Source organism: Gorilla gorilla, chromosome 9 (genome assembly GCF_029281585.2).
Source record: "Gorilla gorilla gorilla isolate KB3781 chromosome 9, NHGRI_mGorGor1-v2.1_pri, whole genome shotgun sequence".
Lineage (NCBI taxonomy): Eukaryota > Metazoa > Chordata > Mammalia > Primates > Hominidae > Gorilla > Gorilla gorilla.
Genome location: NC_073233.2, coordinates 39,632,327 through 39,658,792, shown reverse-complemented (window position 1 = coordinate 39,658,792; position 26,466 = coordinate 39,632,327). Strand labels below are relative to the sequence as shown.

The window sequence follows — 26,466 nt, the reverse complement described above, 5'->3', positions numbered from 1 at the left end:
TGCCTCCCAGGCACAAGCGATCCTCCCACCTCAGCCTCCAAGAAGCTACGACTACAGACACACACCACCAAGCTCAGCTAATTTGTGTTTTTGTAGAGATGAGGTCCCACCACGTTGCCCAGGCTGGCCTGGAACTCCTGACCTCATGATCCTCCCGCCTCAGCCTCCCAAAGTGCTAGGATAACAGGCGTGAGCCACTGCACCTGGCCAACAATGTCTTAAAGACTATAGTAAAGTTTGCCACATTGATTTGGTCTTTCATGAAAGACTTCTCTGTAGAACGCGATGCTATTTAATGATGTTTTACCGACAGGAGAACTTCTTTCAAAATTGGAGCCAATCCTTCTCAAACCTTGCTGCTGGCTTTATCAACTAAGTTGATATAATAGTCTAAATCCTTTGCTATCATTTCAATTGTTCACAGCATCTCCACCAGCATTAGACTCCATCTCAAGAAACCACTTTCTTTTTTTTTTTTTTTTTTTTGAGACAGAGTCTCATTCTGCAGCCCAGGCTGGAATTGCAGTGGCATGATCTCGGCTCACTGCAACCTCTGCCACCCAGGTTCATGCGATTCTCCTGCCTCAGCCTCCCGAGTAGCTGAGATTACAGGCACCTGCCACTGTGCCCGGCTAATTTTTGCATTTTTAGTAGAGACAGGGTTTCACCATATTGGTCAGGCTGGTCTTGAACTCCTGACCTCGTGATCCACGTGCCTCGACCTCCCAAAGTGCTAGGATTACAGGCGTGAGCCACCACGCCCGGCCCAAGAAACCACTTTCTTTGCTCATCCAAAAGAAGCAACTCGTCTAGGCCAGGCACAGTGGCTCACACCTGTAATCCCAGCACTTTGGGAGGCCAAGGCAGGTAGATCACTTGAGGTCAGGGGTTCAAGGCCAGCCTGGCCAACATGGTGAAACCCAGTCTCTACTAAAAATACAAAAATTAGCCAGGCATGGTGGCAGGCACCTGTAATTCCAGCTACTTGGGAGGCTGAGGCAGGAGAATTGCCTGAACCCAGGAGGCGGAGGTTGAAGTGAGCCAAGATTGCACCACTGCACTCCAGCCTGGGCAACACAGACTCCATCTCAAAACAAACAAACAAAAAGAAGCAACTTGTCAATAGGTCAAGTTTAATCGTGAGATTGCAGCAAGTCAGTCCCATCTTCAGACTCCACTTCTAATTCTACTAACTCCACTTCTAATTCTACTAATAGTTCTCTTGCTATTTCCACCATATCTGCAGTTACCTCCTCAAGACTGAAGTCTTGAACCCCTCAAAGTCATCCATGAGGGTTAGAATCAACTTCTTCCAAATTCCTGTTAACGCTGCCATGAATCATGAATGCTCTTAATGGCATCTACAACAATAAATCCTTTCCAGAAGGTTTTCAACTTACTTTGCCCAGATGCATCAGAGGAATTACTATCTATAGCAGCTATGGCCTTACCAAACATATTTCTTAAAGAATGAGACTTGAAAGTAAAAATGACTCCCTGATGTATGCAGGGACTGCAGAATGGATGCTGTGTTAGCAAGCATGAAAACATTATTCTCCCTATATATCTCCATCAGAGCTCTTGGGTAACCAGGTGCCTTGTTAATGTGCAGTAATAAATATTTTGAAATATTTTTCTCTGAGCAGTAGGTCTCAACAGCATGCTTAAAATATTCAGTAAACCATGCTGTAAACAGATATGCTCTAATCCAGGCTTTGGTATTCCATTTCTAGAACATAGGCAGAGTCGATTTAGCGTAATTCTAAAGGGCTCTGGGATTTTCAGAATGGTAAGTGAGCATTGGCCACAACTTAAAGTCACCAGCTGCATTATCCCAACAAAGCTAGCCTGTTCTGGCTGGGTGCGGTGGCTCACACCTGTTAATCCCAGCACTTTGGGAGGCCAAGGAGGGAGGATCACTTGAGGTCAGGAGTTCAAGACCAGCCTGGCCAACATGGTGAAACCCTGTCTCTACTAAAATACAAAAATTAGCTGGGCATGGTGGTGCGCCCCTGTAATCCCAGCTACTCGGGAGGCTGAGGTAGGAGAATCGCTTGAACCTGGCAGGTAGAGGTTGCAATGAGCCAGGATCACACCACTGCACTCCAGCCTGGGTGACAGAGCAAGACTCCATCTCAAGAAAGAAAAAAAAAAAAAAAGCCTGTTCTTTGAAGTTCTGAAGCCAGGCATTGACTTCTCTCTAGCTATGAAAGTCCTAGATGGTATCATCTTACAATATAAAGCTGTTTCGTCTACATTAAAAATCTGTTGTGTAGTGTAGCCACCTTTACCAATGATCTCAGCTAGATCTTCTGCATCAGCGCTTGCTGCTTCACCTTGCACTTTTATGTTATGGAGAGGCTTCTTTCCTTAAACCTCATGAATCAACCTCTGCTAGTTTCCATCTTTTCTTCTGCAGCTTCCTCACCTTTCTCCACTTTCATAGAATTGAAGAGAGTTAAGGCCTGGCTCTGGCTTAGAGTTTGGCTTAAGGGAATGTTGTGACTAATTTCATCACTTATCCAGACCACAAAAATCTCTTCCAGCAGGGCGCAGTGGCTCACATCTGTAATCCCAGCACTCTGGGAGGCCAAGTTGGGTGGATCCCCTGAGGTCAAGAGTTCAAGACCAGCCTGGCCAACATGGCAAAGCCCCGTCTCTACTAAAAATACAAAAATTAGCCAGGCGTGGTGGTGTGCACCTGTAATCCCAGCTACTCGGGAGGCTGAGGCAGGAGAATTGATCCAACCCAGGAGGCAGAGGTTGCAGTGAGCCAAGATTGCGCCACTGCACTCCAGCCTAGGCGACAGGGTGAGAGACTCCATCTCAAAAAAAAAAAAAAAAAAAAAAATCTTTTCCGTATCAGCAATAACACTGTTTTGCTTTTTTACCATTTACTACTCACTGGAGTAGCACTTTTAATTTCCTTCAGGAACTTTTCCTTTGTATTCGCCACTTGACTGTTTGCCACAATAGGCCTAGCTTTCAGCCTGCCTTGGCTTTCCACACGCCTTCCTCACTAAACTTAATCATTTCTAGCTTTTGATTTAAAGCAAGAGACATGAGATCTTCCTTTCTCTTAGAACACTGAGAGGCCACTGCAGGGTTACTAACTGGCCTACTTTCAATATTGTTGTGTCTCAGGTAATAGGGAGGCCAGAGGAGAAGGAGAGACCAAGGATCAGCTGGTTGTTAGAGCAGTCGGAGCTCACACATTTATTACGTTCACCATCTTATATGGGCACAGTTTGTGGTGCCCCAAAACAATTATAATAGTAACATCAAAGACTACTGTTCAAAGACCATTGTAACAAATATAATAATAAAGTTTGAAATATCATTAATTACCAAAAAGTGACATAAAATGAGCACATGCTGTTGAGAAAATGGCACCAACAGACCTGACACAAGGTTGCCACAAACCTTCAATTTGTAAAAAGCATGTATATGTGAAATGCAATAAAGCAAAACAAGAAAACAAGGTATGCTTCTATATTTTCTAACTTTGCCACTCAAAAGACCTAAAAGAAGTAATATCCTAGAACCAATGAGCATACCTGACCTGTGTCCAGGTCCTGTTTTCCAAAAGCCATTCTCCAATAAAAGGAACAAGTGCTCCTTAGAGGTCCAATCCAAGGGCTGGACAGAAAAAGCACAAGGTAAGTCAGAACATCTGTGGTGCCAGAAAGTAAACCCTGAAGAAAGGATGCGGCCATACCACAGGGACACTGGAAAAAGCCTAAAGAAAGATGCTCTCTCTGAACCATCTGGGATAATTTACTGAACAAAACAAAGAATGATGAGTGATATTTACAACCCATTGAATTAAACAAAAATCTGTGAGTCCATACTGAAAGAAAGGAAGGGAGGGGGAAAAAAAGCTCTTCTTGTGGAAGAATTCCTAATAGAGGAACTACAGAATTAGAAAACCATTTGGCAAACCTCAGTTGTTTAAGGCCAAACTCATCAACAATGCTAAAATTGGTCAGTGAATATAAGATAAGAAATAGTATGTGTGAATAGTCTCAAAGTATCTCTCCACAAGATATTGTACTTATTAATTACAAAGAAAAAAATGGTAACTTTATAGTGATAAAAACCTGGCAGTTACACCACCTCAACCAAGTGATCAAAGTTCGCCTTACCAATAATGGGACAAATTGACATCATGCGCCTCTCAATATGTGTGGACACAACATCAGTTCTGTGAAGTTCCTGCCAAAAGTGCAAAACCTGAATCTAATCGTGAGAAAACATCAGCCAGAAGCAAACTGAGGAACAGTCTACAAAATAACTGGCCAGTACGCTTCAAAAGTGTCAGAGGCATGAAGGCAAAGAAAGATGTAAGGAGCTGCTGCAGCTGTCGGGCCTTAACCTGGGTACTATGTGAACGAGGTTCTGTGCAGGTGCGCTGACTCCGACCAAAGGCGGAGCCTACGCCCGAAGGTTTCATAACGACGCAACATAAGCTCGAATTCACGTTTTACTGCGAGGCCTCCACAGCCAACCAATCACGCAACCAATATTCAACACAGAGGCAGAAGAAAAGGCGGTTGTGGGGAACAAAGCACAACCCTGGCTAGGGAGACCAACAGGCAAACAGATGAGCCGAACAGTCCCGAAGTCCTTCGGACGCCATGGGCGGGGATGGGGTGGAGTTGTGGGGGTGGTGGCTGCTTCTCTCCAGGTGGCAGCAGATGCTAAATCGGGAGAAAGCTTCAGAGGTCTCCTGGGCACAGCCTCTAAAAGCATCTCGTCCTGGCACATTTTATGATCCTCCCAAATGGGTCTATTCTCATTATCTCAGCCACCTTTCACTTTCTACGGGTTCGTTTCAAGTCTCAGGTGGTACCCGGTGAGGGCAGATGTTGTCACAGCAGTCCATCACATATGTTTATCGCTGGGGGGAAGGGGCGACTTTGCTGTGAGCTCAATGCTACTTGACATGAGTGACTCCATTTTGAGACATGAGAATGACATCATTATGATATATCACCAGATTAGAGGACACTAATGAGACAGGGCAAATAATGTAACATGTGACGAAGGACTGAATTCTGCACCAGAAAAAAAGGTCCATTAGTGGAACAGTTGGCAAAATCTAAATAAAGTCAGTAAATTAGCTAACAGTATTGAGTTGATTTTAATTTCCTCAAAACCAAATCGCATTCATGAGCTGGGTGGCTGACGACTGCAGTCCCAGCTACTCAGGAGTATGAGGCAGAAGGATTGCTTGTGCCCAGGAGTCTGACACTGCAGTGAGCTATGACTGCACCACTGCATTCCAGCCTGGGCCACAAAGCAAGACCTTGTCTTTAAGAAAAGAAAAAAAAATAGTTTAAACAGTTCATCAAATCAATAATATTGAACTGATGTTAACTGATGACGATTTTGATAATTGTACTGAAGTTATGCAAGAGAATGTCCTTATGTTTAGGAAATGTACACTGAAGCATTTAGAGTTAAGCAACTTCATATCACACCCTGTAGGAAAAGGTAGGTGGGTGGGTAGGTGAGGGTGGGTGTGTGGGTGTGTAAAGAGAGAATGATTGATAAAACTAGAGTGGTCAAATACTAACATGTGAAACATTGGGGAATCTGGATGAAGGATAACAGGAATCCTTTGTACTATTTTTACAACTTTTTCGTATGCCTAAATTTACTTATTTTGTATGTTGAAGATAATTTCAATGTAAAAGTTAAAGAAAAAAACGAACTAAAAAAGTTTAAACTTCTCTTGTTCTCTCTCCTTGCTCCAACTACGTTTTTTTTTTCTTTTTGAGATGGAGTCTCGCTCTGTTGCCCAGGCTGGAGTGCAATGGCGCGATCTTGGCTTGGTGCAACCTCCGCCTCCCGGGTTCAAACGATTCTCCTGCCTCAGCTTCCCGACACGTGCCTGCCACCACGCCCGGCCAATTTTTGCATTTTTAGTAGAGACGGGGTTTGACCATGCTGGCCAGGCTGGACTCGAACTCCTGACCTCAGGCGATCCGCCTGCCTCGGCCTCCCAAAGTGCTGGGATTACAGGTGTGAGCCACGGCACTCAGCCTCTCCAACTACTTTTTTTTGTTCTTTGTCTACCCATTAGATTGCAAACACCATAAAAGCAGAGACTCATTGTGTTCTCCTCCTGTACAAGCAGCACCAAGCACCACACTTTACATTTTAGAGGCACTAAGTATTTTGATATTTAATCTTGGACCATATTACAGTTTCTATTCACATATCTTTTCATTGACACAATTTTAATACATTCTACTGATGAATGTATACATAAAATGTGGTATATATCTATATAATGGTTTATTATTTGGTAATAAAAAGTAGTAAGTATTGATACATCCTACAACATGGATGAACCTTGAAAATATTATGTTAAGTGAAAAAAAAACTCAGTCAAAAAGGACCATATATTGTATGGTTACATGTATATGACATGTCCAGAATAGATGATCTACACAGGCAGCAAGTAGATTAGTGGTTGCTTAGGGCGGGGGGTGATGGGCAGACTGGGGAACAATGGCTAAAAGGCACAGGGGCTTCTTTTGAGGGTAGTGTAAATATTCTAAAATTGTGTCAGGTGAGAAATAATTTGGCCAAAAAAATTTTTAACTTAAAATTTTAATTGATTGTGCTGATGATGGCACAACTATAAATATACTAAAAGCCATTAAATTGTACACTTAAATGAATGAATTTCAAGGTATGTAGATTATATCTCAATAAAGCTGTTTTTAAAAACAAAAACGAAACAAAAAAACTTAAGAGCTCTGCTAGAATTTTTAATAGAAGGCCCGATATATGTAGTCGACTATCTGTGTCTATGTAAAGTCCTTTATGTAGTAAAGTACTACACATTTGCAGCCACAGGTATGGCATTGAAAACCATTTCATTTGGCCGGGAGCGGTGGCTCACGCCTGTAATCCCAGCACTTTGGGAAGCTGAGGCGGGTGGATCACAAGGTCAGGAGATCGAGACCATCCTGGCTAACACGGTGAAATCCCGTCTCTACTAAAAATACAAAACAAATTAGCCAGGTGTGGTGGCGGGCGCCTGTAGTCCCAGTTACTCGGGAAGCTGAGGAAGGAGAATGGCGTGAACCCGGGACGCGGAGCTTGCAGTAAGCAGAGATTGTGCCACTGCACTCCAGCCTGGGCAACAGAGAGAGACTCCATCTTAAAAAAAAAGAAAACCATTTCATTTTAGAATTTCCTAATCTTCTATTAAAACTAAACTCAATCGACAACCTTGTATTTGTCTAATAAAGGTTCCCAAACAACTACTTTATGATATACAAAAGAAATCACCAGCAATTTCATCCCAATGCTGAGCTTTTTTAGGTTAAGTGTGGCTTAGTGAGAGAAAATGCTCAAGACCAGTCAACCCTGGCTCCTTCTCTGCTCTGCTCTCACGGGTCATTCTGGGGTCATCGCTCCCCTAGAAGCCTTCCCTGCCCCTCAGATCAGGCTCAGAGCTCTCCTTTGGGTTCCTATATCACCCTGCACACACCTCTCCACCCTGGCATTTCTTGAAGCAAACTATTTTTCCCCTCCATTAAATGATGAAATCATTAATCAAATAAATTAATGAACATACATAAATCACCTTTGTATTCTTAGCACCTAGCACTGTACCAGCACCCAAAAAGGCCTAACAAAATTTGTAAAGTTAAACTTACAGTGTGAATTTGAACCTGTCTGACTTACATAAGTCCCAGTTTTCTCCTTATCAAAGAGTAATGCCACCCAGTCTTAACTACCCCATAGAGAAGTGAGAAACAAACTAGAAAATATAACGAAAGGCACTTTGAAAAAATGATGCATTATACATACACGGTGTTTCATCATAAAGTACCCTATGTAAAATATTAGTTGTTATTTTACGGGTCTTCCTATGTAGCTTAATTTTGTTACAGAAACTTTGATACTTCTGGATCTAAGAAGGCATGAGAGGTAAGAATGCCATGAAAGAACAAATATGTCTAAATTAACTGTTTATCATTACATACCTTTTTGTTAACTATTACATGCAAAATAGCATTTTTTAAAACTCAACAGCAATTAATGCTAAATTACTCAGTAGAGTAGCAAAGAATATAACTGCTACACAGGTTATTTTTACAGCCCACTTTCCTGTCTCTGTGTTCTGAAATGACTTAGAATCGCAGGCTAAAATTCTATATTTAAAAAAAAAGAAAGAAAGAAAAAGAAAAAGAAATTCATGACCTAAATGTTGCCACCACACCTCATAAATACAGCACCTTCTGCCGCTAAAGCCTTTTACACATTTAAGAGCCCTACGTGTTCTTGACAGAAACCATACTCAAGCAGCTGAATTTAGAACATGCTGACCTTAAGCAAATCAATGCCCTTAGCATGTACTTCTGGCCTGTATCACTGCAAGAGTTAGACAGCCTCACCATCTATAGTAGTCAACAATTTCTGGCCACTGTCCCCTGTCTATTTTAAGATATCCCTACTACACTTCTGTGTTGCACAAAGAAATAGAATACACATAAACCTGAGTTTAAACACAAATCGTTTACCTCAGAAATCAGGATATGTGCATTCCTACTGTGCTTTGCTCAAAAATATTTAATTTGGTTAGTTTCCACTTCCTGCTTTCATTTATGAAATAAAAAATATTTTAACAAAAATTGAAAAATCAAGTATAAGACACTTTAGCTTACTGCCTTATCAGATTTATAAGTAACCTAGTCATAAACTAGGCCAGAATTGGCAGGGTCCCAAATAAAGTACAAACAAATACTTAAACAGAGTAATGGTATCTGCCATTTTCATGCAAAATTACACTAGATATTAAAACAGTACCTGATTAAGGACTACAATATATTTTCACTGATATACCTGAATACTTACTAACTCTTCTAACTCTTGGATCTAAATGACATAAAATCTATTTTTAGTTTTTTATCGAGGCAACATCAACCAAAATGCCTGCACTAGTCTTTGTTTACAAATAAGAGCCTCTTATTTTTCACTCTAAACCCAGAGCCTGTAATTTAGCACAGCAATTGTATAGCTTCTGAACGTCGGGTAAATTATTTACCTGAAATTTCTATATAAACACAAATTAGAAACTACTAACTGTATTAAGCAATTATTCATAGATTTTTTCATTCCTAATACAAAGGCTAGTATTTGTGCAAAGGCCTAATGCTAGAAACCAGTATCATAAAATATTCAGCATTTTAGATTGCTTTTTAAATGATTTCCTTCATTCCCTTGATTTAGTAAACCAACAGACATTCTCAAGTATTAACTCTAGTGGAAAAAGATTTCAAATAAAGAAAATGAGGTAATTCTGATATGCAGAATAATGCAGGACCCAAATGAAGTGAAGTCATTTAATAGCAAATGAACTAAATATAGGGCCCAAGCAGCTGAAGCCTGGGAGTTTATATAATATGCTAGCTCACTACTAAAAGCTCTCAAGACAGAATCCATAGAGTACCAAGGGAAAGAAAAAAACAAAAACTACTATTCTTCTCATACTGTTAAATAAGATTTTACAATTTTTTTCCAGAAAAAAATTAAAAGCTAATCTTGCATATTGAAAAAAAAATATTTTGGGGAGCACAGATATCTAATAAATCTAATTATGTGATACTAAGCAAGAGCTACTACCCTGTAACAGCAGCAAATTTAAAATTTTAAATGATCTGAACAGTTTTAATGGTATCTAGCACTCTACTACTAAAACCCATACAATCAAGAATATACTAAGATACATAGCCAAAAGAATGAAAGTCTATCAAAGAGATATCTACAATCCAGTGTTTACTGCAGCACTATTCACAATAGGCAAGATTTGGAATGAACCTAAGTGTCCATCAACAGATGAATGGATAAAGAAAATGTGGTACATATATACACAATGGATACAAAGAATGAGATCCTGTCAATTGCAACAACATGGATGGAACTGAAGGACATTATGTTATGTGAAATAAGCCAGGCACAGAAAGACAAAACTTCACAATGTTCTCGCTCATATGTGGGAGCTAAAAATTAAAACAATGAACTCATGGAGATAGAGTAGAATAATGGTTACCAGAGTCTAAGAAGGGTAGTAGATGGGGGCAGGGAGTAGGGATGATTAAGGGGTCCAACTATATAGTTAGAATGAATAATATGTAGTATTTGATAGCACAACAGAGTGACCACAGTCAAAAATAATTTATTGTTCATTTAACAATAAGTAAGGGAGTCTAACTGGAATGTTTGTAACACAAAGAAATGACAAATGCTTGAAGCAATGGATAGTCCATTTACCCTGATGTGATTATTATGTATGTACTGTATGCCTATATCAAAATATCTCAAATACCCCATAAATATATATACCTACTATGGACCCATAAAAATAAAAATGTTTTTAAAAAAAGAATATAATAAAGGTATATCAGGCTGTTATTTCTAATTCCTAATACACACTATATATTTTTTTTCAGTGGGTCTCACTCGGTCACTCAGGCTGGAGTGCAGCGGCATTATCATAGCTCACTGTAGCCTCTAACACCTGGGCTCAAGGGATCCTCCTACCTCAGCCTCTTGAATAGCTAAGACTACAGGCATTTACCAACATTCCCGGCTCATTATTTTTTTTCTCTTTTTGGAGAGGCAGGGTCTCGCTCTGTTGCCCAGGCTGATCTTAAACTCATGGCCTAAAGCGATCCTCCCACTTCCCAAAGTGCTGGGATTGCAGGTGTCAGCCACCAAGCCCAGCTCAAATACATATTTTAATAAGTTTTACTAACACTAAGTGACATAAATGGGCAATTCTTTCTGATAACCTACTGGTAGGGCATATATTTAGAGATGATTTGTGTAAGAGTTAATTAATTTCTCCTTTATTTTATACTGGGCACTATAGCATATACTTGCAAGAAGGGTAATCAGGTACAGCGAAAGGCAAATGCAGTATCAGAAAATACTCCTTGGTGGGTCTAAATTTATATCTCCCATGTTCTAACCATTTCTAACAATAAACTGCATGAATGACCAATATTGGCAGATCCTGTATTTGTCTATATTTGATGGCAGGTCCATCATGTTGGACCTCGTAGGTAGGGCTTAGCAAATACCAAGAACATAAATTCACTCAGGCTTATATGAAAATAATTTAAGCTCAAAGTTATCAAACTATCAATTCAAAGCCATTTTACACTCCAGAATGAGTTTTCAGTATTCTGAATCTTGGTAATCATTAGTTAGCCTCTCATACTATCTATTGCACTTCAGGCTAGTGTTACATTGTAGGACTTTATCAATACTTACATGGGCATTATTTTCTTCTTTAACTTCCCCCGAGAAGCAAGACCAAAATAGCATTACCCATAGCATATATGTGGATAGAACATAATAAAACTGGTTATGATCAGGTGACCTAAAGAGTCACGGGAGCCAAAGAAGTATATTTGTGTTTTGTTTTGTTTTGCTTTTTTGAGACAGAGTTTTGCTCTTGTGGCCCAGGCTGGAGTGCAATGGCATGATCTCGGCTCACTGCAACCTCCACCTCCTGGGTTCAAGTGATTCTCCTGCCTCAGCCTCCCAAGTTGCTGGGATTACAGACACCCACCACCACACCCAGCTAATTTTTGTTATTTTTAGTAGAGATGGGGGTTTCGCCATGTTGGCCAGGCTGGTCTTGAACTCCTAACCTCAGGTCATCCACCCGCCTCAGCCTCCCTAAGTGCAGGGATTACAGGCATGAGCCACTGCACCCGGCTGTATATCTGAATCTTAAAATCATTAATCAGAATAACTTTCTGAATCCTTATACAGGTTGAGCATCTCAAATCCAAAAATCTGAAACTTTTTGGGCATTGACATGACACTCAAAGGAAACAAATTTTCAGATTTGGGGGCGCTTAACTAGTTGGTAGTGCAAATATTCCAAAATCCGGAAAAATCTGGAATCCAAAACACTTCTGGCCCCAAAAGTTTCAGATAAGGGCTACTCAAACCTGTATATAATTTTTCTAAATGTTCAGTTACATATGATTGATTATGTCTTTAATAAACTATTTCTCTCAAGTGCTAAAATGCCCAATGATATATACAAAGGTTAATGTAAATACTTTCCAACATTTAAAGACTTCTGTTTGATCATTATTAATCAACTATCATTCCTTCAAGTCTTCCATTAAAAATAAAAATAACCAGATGTCTTTGGCATGGAACTTTGCAGTGGAGATTTCTATCCTGCTTGGGTAGATTTTATGTCTTGATTTTTTTTAATCTCTTTAAAACGAACCTAAATTGATCCTCTCTTGATTTCCTTATTTAACTGAAGCGGTCTCTTCTACCACAAACACACACAAAAGTATTTCATTTAGCAGAAATTTCACATTAATAAACAACCAAAAAAAAAGTATGGAGTTGTTACCTACCTGTAGTACCGAGATTGTAGATATGTTGAACAAACAGTCTTTGATACATGACTGGCCGACCCAAAGTCTATTACTTTAACCCTGTAAGGCTGCCGAACAGGATCCACCAACATAATATTCTCTGGTTTGAGATCAGCATGAATTAAACCAAGACTTTTCAATTTTTTCAGTGCAGTGGCCACTTGTTGAAGAATGGGCCGAATCACTTTTAGTGGCAGGGGACTAAATTTATTTTGTTTCAGAAAGTCATACAAGTTTTGTTCCAGCATCTCAAAGACTAAACAAGTATGGTTACGGTGCTGAAAGCATTCATAAGCTCGTACAAAGTTATATTCATCAGCATTTTCAGTACTGAGCCTTGCTAATATGCTCACTTCTATTTGACCTTGACGTGCATAAGAAGGATGATTCTTCAAAATTTTGATTGCTACAATTTCATTTGTCCCTCTTTTCCAGCATTTAACTACCTGGCCAAACGTGCCTCGACCAAGAAAATCAAGGACTTCATAAGTATTTTTCATGGAGCATAAGACTTCATGCTGTACTAACTGATAGTCACCTTCTCCAGTGGTACAATTCTGTTTTGATCCTGTGGTAGCTGTCACAACTGTCACTGGATTTCCCATGTTGGTTTGCAACATTGCAGGAAGTATGGACAATTCATCGACAATCTGCATTGCGCTGCTATGATTATCCAACTCCTCACTCTTGCGCTTCAATCCACATCGCTGGGGGCCTTCTAGGAAATGCAATCTGTTTCGCCACGCCCCAATCTGAGGTGCCTGCACGTGAGCTTGCTGTGCCTGAGCTGCTATGACCTTTGTAGCACCTGCAGTGTTTTTCAAAACAACAGCACTTGTCTGCAATGAAAAGTTGTGTCCTCGAGGTCTATTAAATGGTATCTTTGTCTGAAAAGCACTACCCTTAGTGGGAGGATGAGAATTTCCAAAGTTTCTACCATTCACATAGGTCCGTGGATAGTTTCTTTCCTGGAATACACAACTGCTTGGCTCTACTTTGAGTTTCTTCACACTACAAAAGGCACTTGACTGAGTTTGATAAACATATGGTGGGTAGACCAAGACTTGTGAGGCCATACCTGCAAAAAAAAAAAAAAGGAAAAGAAAAAAAAGGAAAGAAGAAATATTAATGTCAACGATTTTTTTTTCAATTTTAAATATCAGGAAGAAAACTCTTAAGGGTCAAATTCACAATTTGTAAAAAAAGTAATTAATTTCCAAGAAGATGATTTTTTCCCTTGGAGAAGATAACTATCTTTATAATATCTCCATTTCAGTTAATTGGTGCTTCAGCTATTCTGAGTATTGCGTTAAAAGGCTAAGAATAAAGAATCAAGTGCATTTAATTACTTAACAAATATTTACTGAGAAGCTGAAATGGCCAATATGCCCTAGAAACGGTGCCAACATTTTCCCTCAAAAGAAAAGTATAGATCCCTGTAATCCTAGCACTTTGAGAGGCTGAGGCAGTTGGATCACTTGAGGTCAGGAGTCCAAGACCAGCCTGGCCAACATGGTGAAGAAACCCCAACTCTACTAATAATGCAAAAATTAGCTGGGGATGGTGGTGCATGCCTGTGGTCCCAGCTACTTGGGAGGCTGAGGGAGGAGAATCGCTTGAACCTGGGAGGCGGAGGTTGCAGTGAGCCAAGATTGCACCACTGCACTTCAGCCTGTGAGACAGAGCAAGACTCTGTCTCAAAAAAAAAGTACAGATCCTTTAACTGTACACATTTGACAAAAGTAAAACATTCTATTACCAAATTCAAATGTATGAACCAATGACAAGAAAATATACATTATATAAACATAGTTTATAGCCATATTTCTTAAACCTAAAGCCCAAGAATTGCCTCAGGAGGAAAAAAACATCTATGTCTGCTTTAACTATATATACATATATATATATATATATATATATTTTTTTTTTTTGAGACAGAGTTTCGCTATGCCCCACCTATGGCAGGGATTTTAAATAAAATTAGGGTTCCAATTTCATGAATAGCTGATGCTACATTCTATTTACTAAAAATATTATCCTTTGATCTTAAAAAGCATTATATTACAAAGACAAGTTAATGACTTTCTACCCAGTTATATTCATGTTCCCATTCTTCTCAATGTGTACTTTATTATATGGATATTCCTTTAAACTTCCTCCAAATAATATTGGAAAATATTTGAAATTTTCAAATCATATTTTCAAATCAAATTTCAAATCATATTTCAAAAACAGATTTAAAATCATTCTAAGGTTCTCAAGGACTAAATGACATTCTATTTATTTTATGCCTGCATCCAAAAAGGATGTGAGTTTATTGAGGCTGAAATAGCCAACATTCTTACCACACAACCATTAAATGTATAATGATTTTATAAACATTATTTGATTCAGATATAACATAGATATGAAAGAGGATCCAGTTTTATTCTGGCATATTTAATATTCTCCCCTATGACCTTATGTTACCAAATTAGAATTTATAAATTATGAAATCAACCTAGCAACTGCTGACCTATCTATAGGAACTCAAAACATATACACACATAAGAATGAATCCTCAGTACCATAGCTAGAAAAACTGATAATTACACAGGTGTTAGATCTGCCTTCCATCTACTTGGTCTGCCACAACAATATATAAACGTGTACGTCAAAACCACCATTTGATAGAATCATCACTTTAAGTAATACTCCATGTTTTCTACTTGCACAAAATTATCTTGGAATTTCCCTAATGGTAAAATCCTAATACAAATGATCAAGTGTAAAAATAAGCTGAGAAGCCAGATACAGGAACTTTGCATTATGTTCTCTTAATGTTTTTCTGCACATCTACCCTTTCGTCTTTTAACAAGGTCTCACTAGTCTGCAGTGCAGTGGCACAATCATAGCTCACTGCAGCCTCCAACTCCTGGCCTCAAGTGATCCTCTCATCTCAGGCTCCCAAAATGCTGGGATTACAGGCATGAGCCACTGCACCCAGACTCACATCTACTACTGAACACTTTAAAAACTCTTTTAGATTTCAATCAACGTAAAATAATATCTTCTTGCTTCACCCTCCAGGCAGGGGTTAGCATTCAGTGCTCTCACAGTAGTTCCTAAATTCTTCTCATTTTGCGATTACAACATTTCATTATATTGTAATTGTCAGTGTATATATCTGTCTTTCACACTAGATCTAAAGCAAAGTGCCAAGGATATAGAGTTGGTGTTCAATAAATGTTGGCTTGTTGGTTGGCTGAAATATCTTCATTTTCTACAATTTAAAAATCTGTATTATATTAACTATGTGGTCTCCTACTCTTATAACAAATCACAAACATCAGTTCTTTAACTCAGAATCCAGATTACCATCACAATCTGTAATATCTATATTAAAAATGAGAGCAACTACCTACTGAGCACTTACTATGCAACAGTTTAACACTTTATTTACAATATTTTATCTAATCATAGCAGTATCTTTCCAATTTGCTTTTAAGAAAACTAAAGTTGGCCAGGCACGGTGGCTCATGCCTGTAATCCCAGCACTTTGGGAGGCCGAGGCGGGCGGATCACTTGAGGTCAGGAACTCGAGACCAGCCTGGCCAACATGGTGAAACCCCTTCTCTACTAAAAATACAAAAATCAGCCAGGCGTGGTGGTGCACACCTATAATCCTAGCCACTGGAGAGGCTGAGGCACAAGAATCGCTTGAACCCAGGAGGCAGAGGTTGCAGTGAGCCGAGATCGCACCGCTGTACTTCAGCTTGGGCAACAGAGCGAGGCTCCGTCTCCAAAAGAAAAAAAAAAAAAAGAAAACTGAAGTTTACCAAGACTAGGTAACTGGCCCATAGTCAATAGCTAAGGTATGGTACAAGGAACAAGTAAACGCACCACCTTTCAGATAAAAGGTGCAAATTTATACCTCCTATAGCTTCCTAAAAGTTTTCTTGTGCACAGTCTACCACATTCCTAATTTGACTTGACCTTAATAAATCTGCTACAAAACCTTACTAGACAAATTAAGACTTGATGTTCACTCTGTAAGAGAAAATTATAAATTGAAATTCCGGAGTTCCGCTGGGCGCGGTGGGTCACGCCTGTAATCCCAGCACTTTGGGAGGCTGAGGCGGGCGGATCACGAGGTCAGGAGATCGAGACCATCCTGGCTAACACGGTGAGACCCCGTCTCCACTAAAAATACAAAAAATTAGCCAGGAGTGGTGGCAGGTGCCTACAGTCCCAGCTACTCGGGAGGCTGAGGCAGGAGAATGGCGTGAACCCGGGAGGTAGAGGTTGCAGTGAGCAGAGATCGCGCCACTGCACTCCTTCCTGGGCGGCAGAGGGAGACTCCGTCTCAAAAAAAAAAAAGAAATTCTGGAGTTCCAAACATCTCATTGGCATCTACTGACATCTATTCCATACCTTTACTCAGAAAAGATTTTGAAACTCCATCAACTGATTGTTCTTTTAATGAAGAAAAAACACACTGAAAACTCCTGCTAAATGTATCAAACTCATCCATTAAGGCACTTTTGTGAGGCTTCCAATCTTATCTGCAATAGTTTTTCTAAGAGACTAGGTCTCACTGTATTGCCCACGCTGGTCTTGAATTCCTGTTCTCAAATGATCCTCATACCTCAGCCTCCCAAATAATCTCAAATAGACTATAGGTTCGAACCACTACACCCTACTCGATAATTTAACATTGCCATGATTCTCCTAATTTACAAACCACTTCTGTAACCCATACCCATAGACTCAGAAAAAGAGATGATTAAATTCACAGATAATTTTTTTTTTGGGATACAGTCTCGCTCTATTGCCCAGGCTGGAGTGCAGTGGCGTGATCTCGGCTCACTGCAATCTCCACCTTCCAAGTTCAAGTAATTCTCCTGCCTCAGCTTCCCGAGTGGCTGGGATTACACGCATCCGCCACCACACCCAGCTAATGTTTTGTATTTTTAGTAGAGACAGCGTTTTGTCATGTTGGCCAAGCTGGTCTCGAACTCCTGGCCTCAAGTAATCCACCCACCTTGGCCTCCCAAAGTGCTGAGATTACAGGCATGAGCCACGGCACCCGGCCCAATTTTTTTTTTTTTTTTTTTTGAGACAGAGTCTTTGTTGCCCAGACTAAAGTGCAATGGCACAAACATGGCTCACTGCAGCTTCGACCTCCTGAGCTCAAATGATCCTCCCACCTCAGCCTCCCAAGTAGCTGAGACCACAGATATGTGCCACCATGCCCAGCTAATTTTTAAATTTTGTAGAGATGGGGTCTTGCCATATTGCCCAGGCTGGTCTCGAACTCCTGGGTTCAAGCAATCCTCCTCCTGACTTGGCCTCCCAAAGTGCTGAAATTACAGACATGAGCCACTGAGCTCGGCCAACAGATAAATTTTAAAACAGCTATTATACACTTGTGGATTTAAAGGAAAGCATGAGAGAGACATGAAAAATATAGAAGAACACTGTACACCATACATATACAGATGGTGGGAAGGCAATCTGGCAATATTTAACAAAATTGCAAATGAACATATCCTCTGACCTAGAAATGCAGGCAACTCAAGACACTATAAAAGAATATTCACTGCAGCACTGTGTAAAGCAACCTAATACCGTAAATAACCTACATATCCATCAAAAGGTACTAAACAGACCTTGACACATGGACCAATTTAGAAAGAATGAAAACAACTTATTTGCCTTGCTATTCACCTGATTCTGAATACTGCTACCTGAAAAAAAGCAAGATTTCAAAAAATGTATACTTTACAATAGATATTACCATGTGTGTTTAATTAAAAAGAGGAATTATATGCATATATTTGCATATGCACTGAATATCTATAGATATATAAAGAAATTGAGGGTTTCTTTGCCTTGGTGAAGAGTAACAATACTGGCAGCAATGAAAAGAATTACTTTTCACTGTACATCCTTTTTTACTACATACACATATCACCTGTTCAAAGAAAGTTTTTTAATCATCTGTGGAACCTATTAAAACATATGTATCTAAAAATAAAATAATCTGGGATTTGCTTTGAAATAATATAGAAGAGGAAAAAGTGGATGGGGATATGGAGAAAATGAAATGAGTCATAAACTGTTATTTATAGAAGCTTGATGATGGGTATATTGGAGTTCATTATGCTATCCTGTCTACTTTTGAATACGCTTATATTTTTCCTTAATGAAAAGTTAAATAAGGCCCAAGCATAGTGGCTCACACTTGTAAAAACACAAAAATTAGCCAGGTGTGGTGGCGCACGCCTGTAATCCCAGCTACTCGGGAGGCTGAGACAAGAGAATCACTTGAACCCAGGAGGTGGAGGTTGCAGTGAGCCGAGATCGTGCCACTGCACTCCAGCCTGGGCGACAGAGCAAGCCTCTGCCTTAAAAAAAAAAAAAAAAAAAGTTAAATAAGTAAATATACACATAAAACTCTAATCAGAAAGATTTTGATTTGGTAGGTCTGTGATAAGGTCCAGGCATCTGAAAGTGTACAAGCTCCCAGGGCCATGTAGAGTCACACTAAAATCTGAGAACCAATGATCTCGTCTATACAAAAACCACAGGCAAATTCAAGTCCTACCAAATCAGGGCCCCCAAGTCTGAAAAAACAGGATGAAGTGCCAGGGAATCAGATCAATGCACACCACTCTAGGCTAATTCATGCCATGTTAAATTGTGTGAACAGCTGATAACTGACATAGAGAAATTTTTAAAACTGCTGCAATTTCTGGATCCTGCCATTCCTAGCTTTTCTTTCCCAACATGCCAAGCTGGAAGGCAATCAATCAACCCAAGGCTCCAACCAGGGGTTGGACAAAGTGTCATTATCCCTCACCAGCCAATTCCCAACCACTATGCTCTGTGAACCTATCTCAAAAGGGACTTTAGAAAATAAACACAGATAGGAATATCATGCAATTTATAGTTCATCAGAAGCCATAGGTGGTGGTGCTGGAGACAGGTATAAAAGACCATAAGAAAAGACCTATAAATTACTTATTAACTTGACCACTGTGACTCCCTGATATATCCAGGTATTAACTCTTTTCCTTCTCCTACCCTCCATCAGACATACTCACGACTTGCTAGTATCTGGTGTTTATGGATTTTACAAAGTACTATATTCCCAGGAGCTGAAGCCCATGGTCCAAAATACTGTTTTAGTACAATACTATTTCCTATTTTTCATTGCAATGTATACTGTGTTGTCCTCTGCAGCTGTATTATTCATGACCCTGCCAATTGTTCTTATCAACTAAGAAACGATGTTTTGAAATACTACCCCTTTGTGAGCTGGAGCTGTCCATAAAATATTACTCAGAGGATAGTGAAGACTCCTATTAGAGCAATCATTAAGCTTTCATTCCTTAGAATAATTTCAGGTTCTTTAACCTACTATGGTCTGAATGTTTGTGTCCCCACCCCCGCCCCTCGGCTCCCCCAGAATTTGTATGTTGAAACTTAACCGCCAAAAGTGATGGTATTAAGAGGTGGGAACTTTGGGAGGTGTAGATCATGAGGGCTCTATCCTCTGAATGGGATTAGTGCTCTTTTACATAAAAGAGGCCTGAGGTAGCTTGTTCACCCCTTCTACCACATAAGGACACAGCAAAAGGGCGCCATCTTTGAAGGAGGAGAAAGTGAGCCCTCACCAGACACCAAATCTGCTGGCACCTTGATCTTGAACTTAGCCTCCAGAGCTGTGAACAATAAGGTTATGCTCTTTATAAATTACCCAGTCTAAGGGATTTTATTATTGCAGCCCAAATGGACTAACATATACATCTTATTTTTCCAATCCTCTAACAAACTTTAAGTCGCATCTGAACTACTCTATCCAAACTGTTCACATCTTTTTATAATTACCAAACCAGCAATGTAATCAATATTGACACCCATAGTCATGAGTCTGATCATTGCTAACCACAGTGGGCTGTTTCCATCTTTTTTTTACTACACATAATATTAGCCCATCTGAAAAGGGAGGGAGAAAACAGAAACAGAAATACTTTACCAAGTTATATTCAATTTATTTGCCAATATGAAATTTCTGAATTATTTTTGACCAAACTTACACACACTACATATGTAATAGGGTTCTTCTTTTTTTTTTTTTTTTTTTGAGACAAAGAGTCTCGCTCTGTTGCCTGTGCTGGAGTGCTGGAGTGCAGTAGCGTGATCACAGCTCACTGCAACCTCCGCCTTCCCAGGTTCAAGTGATTCTCGCTCCTCAGCCTCCCAAGTAGCTGGGATTATAGGCATACACCACCATGTCTGGCTAATTTCTGTATTTTTAGTAGAGATGGGGTTTTGCCATGTTGGCCAGGTTGGTCTCAAATTCCTAGCCTCAAGCCATCCACCCACCTCAGCCTCTCAAGTGTTGGGATTACAAGCATGAGCCACCACGCCTGACTGGGTTCTTCTTTTAAATGTACTTTGATATCACAAATAAATTAAATAAAAGGTAATAATGCCTTGCACTCTCCTTACTCAACTTACTTCTATTTGTTCAAATCTCCATTTTAAAAATCTTTTCCTTTTTAAAAATTGCGGTAAAAATAAATAAAATTTACTATCTTAAATCATTTTTTTTTCCTTTTTTGAGATGGAGTCTCGCTCTGTCGCCCAGGCTGGAGTGTAGTGGCACGATCTCTGCTCACTGCAAGCTCCGCCTCCCGGGTTCACGCCATTCTCCTGCCTCAGCCTTCCGAGTAGCTGGGACTACAGGCGTCCACCACCATGCCCGGCTAATTTTTCGTATTTTTAGTAGAGACGGGGTTTCACCATGTTAGCCAGGATGGTCTCGATCTCCTGACCTCGTGTATCTTAAATCATTTTAAATGTACTGTTCAGTGACATTAAGTACAGTGAGCATGCTAAAAAAACAAAGAAACCAGCAACACCAAGAAACACAAGTAGGTGCTTCTTGACCAACTACCAAGCCCCTCTCCTATTCCTACTTTGGTCTTTACATGGATCCAGTTATTTCTCACAGTTTTCTCTTTCCTCCCTTATCTCAATCAAACCCTGAGATATGAGTTTATGCTCCTATAAACACAGCCCTTCACATTCTGTCCTCAAAATATTGTCCTTCTTTTCCTTTGACCTATCATCTCTTCCTGATTATTTCCCACCATAGCCTGCCAATATTCTTGGCTAAATTCTAGTTCCTCTTTCTAGTAAAATTATAGATTGAAAATTAACACTTTTCTTACATAGCACAAAAGGTATTCATAAAGATTTATAATTTTTATTCCTTTTAGTTTAAAATTGGTTATATTTTTAACAAATTAATCATCAACCTCTGACAGAAAGGAGAGGTTTTCTTTAAAGAAGATGTAAAAAACACACACTCTTAGAGGGAAAACATGACAAATTTGATTTTATTAAAATTTAAAGCTTTCATTCATCAAATGATACCTGAAATAAAGATAAGCCACTGACATAGACAAGTTATTTGCAATACACGTAACTGAGAAGAGATCTAAAGAAGTCATATTATGTTTGGTAAAACTGAGTAGACAAATGGACAGAAGATATAAACAGACAATTCACAGACAGGAAGTACAAGCCAAGTCTTATTTTATGCCATTTTATGACTATCAAACTGGCAAAAAGAAGTAGGACAACATCCACTGTTGAAGAATAGGGCAACAGGAACTGTTATACAAGGGTAAGAAGTACAATCACTTTTGAGGGCAAAGCTGAAAATGGACATACTCTATAATCCAGCAATTCTTCTCCCAGGTGTATACTCCATCTAAAGAAATTCTCACAAATATGCACAAAGAAACAGGTAAATTAATGTTCACTGCAGCACTACATGTAGTATCAAAATTTCAGAATAATCTAATTGTTAGAAAAGGACTGGATATTGTGGCTTAGTCATAAAATACAAAGCATGCAGTACAAGTGTGGCTCATATCACAATTATTATATATTTATGTACCACAAAAAAAGAAAATATACCAATTGTTAGGTCAAGACATCATCGATTTTAAGATGCATCCCAATTTCAAAGATGTTAAAATGTTAGGAGGAAATGTGCTAGAACTGATGAAGTGCAGCAAAATGAATTAACTGAAATTACATACATCAACGTACATAAATCTCAAAATATAGAACAAAAAAAGTTGCAGAAGAGCATGTATCATTTATTATAAAGTTAATAGAAGACAAAACTATACCATGTTTTATATGTGGTAAAGGTATAAAAACATGCATGGAAATGACAGACATGTCAAGAAGAAAAGAGAAGGAAGGGACCTCAAATTTATTTTGCACACTGGATGACAGTTGCATAGGAAGTGATTCTATTACTCCCTATACTTTCATAGCCTGGGTTTACATTAATTTTTAAATAAAGAAGGTAAAAAATCTATCAGAGAATAGGAATAACCTATTTTAGTAATTGTTTATTTTTAAATTACAAAAATACAGCCCTGGCGTGGTGATTCACACCTGTAATCCCAGCACTTTGGGAGACCGAGGCGGGTGAATCATTTAGGTCAGGAGTTTGAGATCAGCCTGGCCAACATGATGAAACCCCGTCTCTACTAAAAATACAAAAATTAGCTGGGTGTGGTGGTGCACACCTGTAATCCAGCTACTCAAGAAGTTGAGGCATGGGAATCACTTGAACCCGGAAGGCAGGGGTTGCTGTGAGCCGAGATCATGCCACTGCACTCCAGCCTGGGCAACAGAGTGAGACTCTATCTCAAAAAAAAAAGAATAATAAAATAAAATAAAATTATAAAAATACGATCATTTTAGATATATTTTATTAACATAACCAATCAGCCATACCTTAGTTCATTCAGTTGGTAACCATACCAATTTGGTAGCCACACCAAAGTGAAGCAGTCACCTGTTCAGTCCGTACAAGCCTAAAATATTTGCCACGTACCCCAAGAAACTAGCTAGAATCTATCTCAGATATGAACGTGATTGTGTATCAACTATATATAATGAATATCCAAAAGTTATTTCATAACATTATTTACCATATTAACATTTAAAATATTATTTATTCATAGGCCCTGTCTCAAAAATATGAAAACAAATCCAAATTGAGGAAGAGTCTATAAAATAATGGCAGTATTCTTCAAAAGGTCAATGTCAAATCAACATAAAGACTGAGGAAGTTTTCAGATCACAGATTAAACTAAAGAGATACAACAACTGAACAGTCTTTACTTTATGCAATTAGTTAGAGTTAAAGGGACATGCCTGCAACTTACTCTCAAAAAATTCAGATAAAAACATAATATAGATATAGAGAAAAAAAGGTAAAAGCAAATGCAGTAAAATGTTAACATTTGAATAATCTAGGTGAAAAATACACAGGAATTCTTTGTATTATTCTTGCGGCTTTTCTGTAGGTCTGAATATTTGTCAAAGGATAAGTTAAACAGAAAACAAGAACGAGTGACAGGTATAAAACAATGTCTTTCTTGAACAAGACTCTTCTTCAAGGGTCACTAACTTGTGGATGAACAGCCAAATATGGTAGGCGTAGCCCAGAGCACCCAAAGTCTAGAATTGCCAGGCATATGAAGAGTCCCTAGGATCATCCGCCAGCACTAATTTTAAAAGTAATCATAAGCAGTGAGGGCAAATTTCTTCATTTAAAAGTATTACTTAATTCATAACAGTTTTTAAAGCTGTTGGTCATTATATAACTTCTTCAATCAATAAAGACTAAAAGTAGAACTTCACTATGTGATCCAATAAGTTCTGACAATTAAAAGGGCTTTTCATTCTTCAAAGGACAGAACCATAGTGCCAGTCTATGCAAGGCTCTATAAATAGAAATTACAAAATAGAACTATATAACAAACAATATTTAGCCAGTAAAAAGGAGTTTCTAGTCAGTTTATTTCATTTCTCAATTACCTTGTTTAAAGTGCATATTTATAAAAGACAAAACAACATGCCATTTAAAAAAAAAAGGCAGGAGACACTAGACAATAAGTTGGTAGTATGAACAGTAAATGAGTTTAATTCTTCATTGGTTAACTAGGTGTCAATATTTTAAATACCTCTATTATTTTAGAAGATTATTTTTACTAGCATTCAATCCAGGAAATAATACTAAACCATTTCATTGGCTGGGCACAGTGGCTTACGCCTGTAATCCCAGCACTTTGGGAGGCTGAGGCAGGCAGATCACGAGGTCAGGAGTTCAAGACCCACCTGACCAGTATGTTGAAACCCCACCTCTACTAAAAATACAAAAATTAGCTAGGCATGGTGGCATGCACCTGCAATCCCAGCTACTCAGGAGGCTGAGGCAGGAGAATCACTTGAGCTCGACAGGCGGAGGCTGCAGTGACTCAAGATCACGCCACTGCATTCCAGCCTGGGTGACAGAGCAAGACTACATCTCAAAAAAAAAAAAAAAAAATTGTGTCTACCATTTCATATAAGAAACAACCACCATACATTGTAAAACTTAATAAACTAAACCTGCTGTCTGAGGTGCCTACAGAACATTTATTTTGAAAATACTAAAGTCTTGGGTATTTTCCAGCAGTATTGTGAACAAAGCATCTAGAGAATGTGTTGACTATAACACAGATCAGCATGTTAAATAACAAGCTTCATCTGACTTAGCAAAATGTTCCAACATTTGGAACAGAAAATGACCTGTTGGACATTTCAAAGCTGCTAGAAATCACCCTGCCAGTACAAATCTTTAACAAGGCTAGAAAAGAGTTAATTAATTCAAAAAAATTACACAAGGATTACTCTTACTAAGCAGATAATTCTCTAGATTTTTAAAAGCTATATAAAATAAAAAATCAGAAATGGAAACCCTGACAGAAAGGTTGACTAAAAAGTTTACCTGAAGTTCCCTCTTTCTTGATGTAAACTTAAGATTAATAACTCAAATTCAGCTTATATAACTTAAGCACTAAAGAAAAATTTTTTCTTAAATTCTTCATACAACGCCCAATATCCACCAATGAGCTATTAGAAAGAGTAAACAGTTTTTTAAGTTTGGGTTATGAACAACTCCCTTAATAGAAAGCCAAATGTATTACTTTCTACTTTATAGGAAAATCTGTCTCAAAAGAACCACCACAAAACTTTTATTTCTTATGAAAATCTATGTAACTTTCAGACAAAGATAAATAAGATTAAGAAGGCAAAGGTCAAATGATTCCTACAAGAAGATCACCTGACATCATCTACCTTTAAAACAACTCAACAGGTAAACTGGCATCCTAGATTAATAATTTGACCGAATGCCCACTGCTGACAGCAATAAAAAGGAAAAAATCTGCCAACAAATAAGATTTTTATATGAGATAATGATTCAAAGCTCTAAATGAACATGTAGAGAACCAAGGTCAGGTTCTATAAAACTTTTCAAAAGTATGGTTTACCTTAAACAACCTAAAGATTCTCATCACTATATTCACACCTGAAAGAGAACTATCACTCTACAGTAATGTAAATCACACAAGAATGAAAATTCTAAAAACCAACAGAATGGGAACAGTGGCTACCATCTCCTTTGCCAGACACATCACACTTTTTCAGTTGTAAGAGCTGAAAAGATAAATATTTAACTGCATAAGCTTGAGTATAGTACTTTCAGTTATTTACAGCTGCATAAGCTTGAGTATACTACTTTCAGTTTTTAAAAATCTTTATGAAAGACACTGTGGGGCCTGGAAAAAATAAGTTGAATAGAAAAGTCAACTGTTTCTATTTTCCAAATTCTATTAAGATCCTATAGGGTCCTAATATGCCTTATACTGCTAAATTCAAAGTATTTTTTTAATTTCTACAATTATGTTTTCTTTCTACTCAGGCTGTAGTTGCCAGACATTCCACTTTATATAAATGCCCTTTTTACGGAATTTTGCAAAGTATTGCCCAAAATCTTTTTTTTTTTTTTTTTTTTTGTGGAGACAGAGTCTCACTCTGTCGCCCAGGCTGGAGTGCAGTGGTGTGATCTCGGCTCACTGCAAACTCCGCCTCCCAGGTTCACACCATTCTCCTGCCTCAG

General features: G+C 38.7%; 1 protein-coding gene across 4 annotated transcripts in view; it reads right to left on the bottom strand.

The window, feature by feature from the left end:
- HIPK3 (homeodomain interacting protein kinase 3) overlaps nt 1-26,466 on the bottom strand; it is a 100,169-nt gene that overhangs the window by 57,159 nt on the left and 16,544 nt on the right. For all 4 annotated transcript variants that reach the window (XM_031016163.3, XM_031016161.3, XM_031016162.3 and 1 more), the window contains exon 2: nt 12,417-13,515. In XM_031016163.3, coding sequence (XP_030872023.1) covers nt 12,417-13,513 — 1,097 coding nt within the window. In that variant the 5' untranslated portion in view covers nt 13,514-13,515. The remainder of the gene's footprint in view (nt 1-12,416; nt 13,516-26,466) is intronic.